The sequence below is a fragment of the Dendrobates tinctorius genome, unplaced genomic scaffold (assembly GCF_039654945.1).
Source record: "Dendrobates tinctorius isolate UK_male_01 unplaced genomic scaffold, ASM3965494v1 ptg000020l, whole genome shotgun sequence".
Lineage (NCBI taxonomy): Eukaryota > Metazoa > Chordata > Amphibia > Anura > Dendrobatidae > Dendrobates > Dendrobates tinctorius.
The window spans coordinates 7,639,316-7,646,084 of NW_027361688.1; the positions used below are offsets into that span (position 1 = coordinate 7,639,316).

General features: G+C 45.0%; 1 protein-coding gene across 1 annotated transcript; it reads right to left on the reverse strand.

Annotated features, from left to right (window-relative positions):
• Positions 1-2,503: 2,503 nt before the first annotated feature.
• LOC141083365 (E3 ubiquitin/ISG15 ligase TRIM25-like) lies at positions 2,504-6,032 on the reverse strand. The gene has a single exon (XM_073567576.1). The coding sequence runs from the start codon at positions 5,369-5,371 to the stop codon at positions 3,788-3,790; it is 1,584 nt and encodes a 527-aa protein (XP_073423677.1). The 5' UTR covers positions 5,372-6,032; the 3' UTR covers positions 2,504-3,787.
• Positions 6,033-6,769: the final 737 nt, after the last annotated feature.

Here is a 6,769-nt window from a genome sequence, read left to right on the forward strand (position 1 = left end):
AGATCGCCAACTATATTCCTGGTTCTATATTAGGCTTCCCCAGCCATATTTCTATGGCCTTATGTACAATGATGTGCAATTGTCTATATGCCTGGTCCAATTTTAACCCCCATATGCTTTATGATACAAATATCAGGTGATGCCTTGTCAATATACTCACACCATTCACTGCTCTTAAAATTCAAGTAAAGCCCCCGTTACACACTGCGATATCGCTAGCAATATCGCTGTAAAGTCACCGATTTGGTGACATTGCAGCGATATTGCTAGCGATATCGCTGCATGTGATACTTACCTCCGACCGGCTCCCCCGCTGGTTATCGGTGATCGCGCGAGAAGCTGCTGGATCATTTCTCGTCGGTCACTTCCTGCGGCGCTTCCTGTGGAGAGACGAGCGACGCGTGGAGCCGGGCGGGAGGACGCAGGATCGCCGCGTCTGACAGGTAAGTAGCGATCCCCGTCCCCAGCGATGTCGCTGGTGAGATCTGCCTGTGTGGCAGCTCACTAGCGACCACCTAGCGATGCACCAGCGATCCTGACCACGTCATATCGCTAGTCGGGATCGCTGGTGCATCGCTAGGTGTAACGGTACCCTAAGTCAACAGCGTACACAAAGGTTAATTCTTTCCAGTAATCAAGATTAAACATACTGTTTCAACAAGCATTGTCTTTTAGTATACTCAACACTAAAGCTGGAGTCACACATAGCGACTCACCAGCAATCCCGACGATATCAGTGTGTCAGGATCGCTGGTGAGTCGCTATGTGATCGCTGGTGAGCTGTCACACAGACAGCTTCACCAGCGATCAGCACAGCGACGCCGAGCGCGCGGCATCGCTGTGTTCGTTAGTTACCAGCACGCTGATGCAGGGAGCTGGTAACTAACGTACACATCGGGTATCTAAGGGACGCACGTCCCTTGGATACCCGATGTGTATGTTAGTTACCAGCTGATCGCTGGTCTCCCGCCTATCACACGCAGCGATGCGTGCTGGCCAGCGGGAGACCAGCGACAAAAGAAATGTCCAGAGGTTTCCCAGAGCGATCAGCGATACTGGCAGGGGGTCGGTCGCTGATCGCTGTCACACACAGCGATCTCGCTGGTGAGATCGCTGTTGTGTCACAAAACTTGTGACTCAGCAGCGATCTCGCTAGCGAGATCGCTATGTGTGACGGGGCCCTAAGGCTGCAGCTCAATAGCCATTGTGGGTCTGACCTCGTGAACCCTGGTTTTCAAGAACTGGACATGAAGCCTTCAATTGCTGACATTTCAGGTTCCTATATTTCAATATGGACTCAAAATAGGCATTTTTTATATAATTCACACTACACGCAGACATGCACACACACAGTACTCAGACATGCACACACACAGTACTCAGACATGCACACACAGTACACAGAAATGCACACACATACAGTATGCAGACATACACACACATACAGTACTCAGACATGTACACATATACAATACGCAGACATGTACATATACATATTTGAAGACAATTTCCCAAAAATACATATATATATGCAGTCATACACACACACTGATATACACAGATACAGTATGTACATCACACATGCATACACAAACATACACAAGCCTCACTCACCTTCCCCAGGCTTGTCACTCATCAGGCTCCTTATGTGGTTATGGAGGGCGCGCTGCTTGATGGCCGTCACTTCAACAGACATGGCTGTACATAGTGCACTGTGCAGCTTTGTCTGCTACTAATGATGGGGTCCGGTCGGCACTGTGATGTTATTTAGCTTGTGTATTGGCCGGGCCGCGTATTACTGGCAGACACAGCCGCACTGTGCACGGCCATGTATGTTTAAGTGACGGCTCAGAATAAACAAAAATAGAAAGCGCACATAGGGTGTATCGTCTATTATGAAACCGCAATGAAATCCCCAATCAGTTAGACTCACCAAACTGGGAATCACTCCTAGATATCCGGTCGTCGCCGGTGTCCCGCTGGCAATAAATGAAAAAATCCAAAGGAATGGAAAAAAAAAAAGCCGGGCTTCTTAAAACTGCGCTGACCAGAAACACACCTTCCGCTGCAGGGGTAACAGAAAAAATCCTTTAATGAGCCTACGCGTTTCGTGGCTTAAACCAGCCACGGAGGCCCTGATGAAGTGGCTAGTTTAAGCCACGAAACGCGTAGGCTCATTAAAGGATTTTTTCTGTTACCACTGCTGCGGAAGGTGTGTTTCTGGTCATCGCGGTTTTAAGAAGCCCGGCTTTTTTTTTTTTTCCATTCCTTTGGATTTTTTCATTAAGTGACGGCTCAAGCAGTGAAGAAGAAACAGGTGGCTCTGCACAGCTGCTGGGGGAGAGGCCAGTACCCCTGGTGTCGAGTGGGCCCCCCATTTGTCCAGGGCCCCGGCACTTGCTCGAGTGTATCGGGTGATGACGCCGGCCCTGTATATCATACATCACATATAGAATGTAAAGGGCTCATGGTAAAATGAATTAAGGGACCAGAATGACAGAGCTGAGAAATCTATAGTCAATTTATTAATAGAGATTTATTTCTAATCAACAGACAATGGGTTAATAGAAGGAACGGACCTTCAACATGTAGGAGGTAAAGTACAATCAATGTGACACCAAGAACAAAAATATTCTATATGAAAAGAACATGACATTGAAGCAATCTGTGGGGTAAAGGGATGGAACCTTCTTCACAGCGTCGGTATGGGGGCTCGTCATTGTATGCACCCATCGGAGCCTCCGGGACGCCATTGCAGGGCGACGACGGCTTACTATGAGATCCAAGGGTCGACTGTACAGTAGACCTCCTGTTAGTCATCACAGAGGTTCTGTGAAACCTTCTTGTGGCCGGGCTTTAAAGGAGACTGATTTTTACAATATCCAGCAATACTGTGGTATTTCTGTATACAGCATAAGCGATCGCAGGGTCAAGACCCATAAGGGAGCTAATAAAAATAGTAAAAAAGTTAAAAAAAAAAGTTTTCAAAAACATGAAAAAACAAAAAACAAAAAAAAATAAAAAATTTGATCACCCCTCTTTTCTCATTAAAAATAAAGATAATAAAAAGTAAAAATACCCAAATGTGATATCGCCACATCCATTAAAGTCCACTCTATCAAAATATAAAAATAAACCAATTGTTAAACGCAATAAACAGAAAAAAATTAAAAATGCCAAAATTTCGCTTTTTTTTTTGGTTGCTGCAACACCGTAAAATAATGCTGTAAGGAGAGATCACAATATCTTATCTATCCCAAAATGGTATCAATATAAACACTGTGTTGCCCTGGAAAACATAAGCCCGCACACAGCTCCATCAACCGAAAAATTACAACATAATGGGTCTCAGAAAATGGCGACAGAATCAGAATTTTTATTACATATTTATGATTTTTTTTTACTATTAAAAACAAGTTTGGTATCACTGTAATCATACTGATGAGGAGAATCATACTGCGGGTTATTTTTTTACCTTAAAATGTAAAGTGTAAAAGCAATGCCAGAATTGCAGTTTTTTTTCACAATTTCACCACACTTTGAATTTTTTTTCCATTTTTCATTACAATATGTGTTAAAAAGAATGGTGTAATTCAAAAGTACAACTTGTCCTGCAAAAAACAAGCCCCCCATATATCTATGTGGACAGAAAAAAAATGAAAATGTTATTAGAAGAAGGGGAGAAAAAAACAAACAAAAAAACAAATTAGCCATATCAGGAAGGGGTTAAAAACTTGTGGCCAAAGGTCTCAGAAATTACATACCTGACTATAGATGTCATCACCTGTCACTGACACTCATGTCTTATTATTGTCAAGCAACCATCATATACACATAGCGCAGCATGAAGGGGCTCGGAGAAGGTGGCAGTGATGGTGTGTAAGTGTCTGATGGGGTCACACAGCTCATAAAAGGACAACTGCCCGGCCCCATAATCCAGACATATCCTGACTCTATCACTGGGGATCTTGTGAGGTAAACGGATCACTTTACTGTCATGTATCACTGAATAGTGATCATTAAATCTCCTCAAACTCCAGGACTTGTTATTATATCCAATCAGTGACTGCTGCCCCCTCCTGTCTATACTGGGGTAACACATCCCCACCCTCCACCCCCCTGATCTACTGATCTCCACATCCCAGTAATGTCCTCGTGAGGTAAATCCCCTCCTGCTCATCACCTGATAATTCTGGAATCTCTCTGCTGTTTCTGGACGATTCTGCTTCTCTTGTGTCCCGGTCGCAGTTTTCAGGTCGTCTGATATATGGAGATTATTAGCAGCTGTGGTTACATCCAGTAATATGTCTGCAGGACCCTCCACATAGATCCCGCTCCTTATACCTGATATTACGTCACATAATGTGTGTAATGTGTGTGAGATCACAGCCACATCCAGGTCACCTCCATCATGGAGCTGTTTATCATGTCCCCCTGTGTCCTCATCACCTCCCTCCACCTCAGGATCACACAAGTCACCGGTGTCTGGTTCCTGTAGGACACTCAGTGGATCCGTCATGTTACACAGCTCCTCAATGTGTCTCATCTTCCTGGACAGCTCGTCCTTCTTTATTTCCAGCTGATGGATCAGAGCAGACAGTGACAGTGACTCTTCCTTTTCCTGCCTGGAGATCTCACACAGGACCTTCTTCTCCAGGTCGTCCACCCGTCTCCTGATGTCTGTACACAGGGCAGTGACTCTCTCAGCTTCTCCAGCTGCTTTTTCTTTAGCTTTTCTCCTGCTCTCCTCCAGACTCCAGACTCTTTCCTCAGTCTCTTCTCTTTTTGTTGTCAGTTTATGGAGAACATTTCTCAATTTCTCCTTCTTCTCAGAGGCCTCTTCCAGCATCTCCACCCGGTGTCCCCGATGTTCTCCTGCTGAACAATAGACGCAGATACAAGCGGCGTCCTCAGTGCAGTAATATTCCAGGATCTTCTTATGGACAGAACATTTCCTTCTCTCCAGAGAAGTGCTGGGATCAGATAAGATGTGTTCTGCTGATTTGCTGTGAGCTCTCAGGTGTTTATCGCACAGAGAAGCCTCACAGTGTAGACAGGATCTAACAGCAGGTACCGGAGAGTCCACACAGTAAGTGCAGCAGATCCCGGTGATCTTCTCCTGATGTGGCTCAGTTTGCCTGAAATTCTTTACAATCTTACAAAGAGTAAAGTTCCTCATCAGTGCTGGCCGCTGCTGAAACTCTTCTCTGCATTCAGGACAGGAATAAACTCCAGACCCGTCCTGTGTATCCAGCACAAGATCAATACAGACCCGGCAGAAGTTGTGTCCACATCTCAGCATTACAGGATCTGTATAAGTGCTCAGACAGATGGAGCAGCCCAGCTCGTCTCTCAGATCAGCAGAAGCCATGGTGTATGTACAGAGGAAGAGAGAAAGGAAACTGGCTCAAAAGGGTGGGCTTTATACTGTGTACACAGGGGAGGGCTGAGGAGCAGAAGGTCACTTACTATTAACCTGTTAATGGACACTTGTGAAAATCACATCTTATATCTGCTGTAAATTCGGGTCTACATTGTGGTCCCATGTAAGGATTGAATGTATTGAAAGCCAACATGGACAATATCGATAATACATGTAATATGAATGACTGAACTCAGAATTTGATCCTCAAACACTGGATAGCACTAAAGGTTATCAAAGAGATAGAACATGTGCTGTGGGGGTCATAAAAGGCAGGAAAGCCATTGTGTGTCCTGTGGTGTGGGGCCTTTTGTTCTTAAGGCCCCGTCACACATAGCGATCTCGCTAGCGAGATCGCTGCCAAGTCACAAGTTTTGTGACACAACAGCGATCTCACCAGCGAGATCGCTGTGTGTGACAGCGATCAGCGACTGGCAACCCTGCCGGTATCGCTGATCGCTCTGGGAAACCTCTGGACTTTTCTTTGGTCGCTGGTCTCCCGCTGGCCAGCACGCATCGCTGCGTGTGACAGGCGGGAGACCAGCGATCTGCTAGTAACTAACGTACAAATCGGGTATCTAAGGGACGCACATCCCTTGGATACCCGATGTGTACGTTAGTTACCAGCTCCCTGCATCAGCGCGCTGGTAACTAACGAACACAGCGACGCCGCGCGCTGGGCATCGCTGTGCTGATCGCTGGTGAAGCTGTCTGTGTGACAGCTCACCAGCGATCCTGATACATTGATATCGTTGTCGGGATCGCTGGTGAGTCGCTATGTGTGACTCCAGCTTTATCTCCAGCCTAAATGGAATGTGAACCTGTCCTCAGGCCGTTTTGACACAAAGACCTTTCAGCTATATACAGTGGCTTAGAAAAGTATTCACCCCCTTGACATTTTTCATGCTTTGCTCCCTCACAACCATGAATTTGACTGTTTTTTTAGGTTTGCATTAGTTCATGTAAAGAACATGCCTACAACTGAGAACATTTGGCTTTATTTTCATTGTGAAGCAAACAAGAAATTGGAAAAAATAACTGAAAACTTCAGTGTGAGTAATTATTCACCCTCTAAAGTCAGCACTTTGTAGAGGGACAGATTGAGCAGTCCAAGTAGTCTCTCAGATTAGCAGACGCCATGGCTGACAGACGAAGAGAGAAAGGAAACTACAATGGTAGCACAAAACCTACATGAACTACTGAACTTTACTTAACTTGAAATAAAACACACATTAACACCTCTTTGGCATAAAATGGCCGTGGCATTTTTATTAAGGGTTACCAAAATTTTTAATAACCATGGATAAATAAATGACCTTAAATAACACTTTTAATAAATACTTAAAT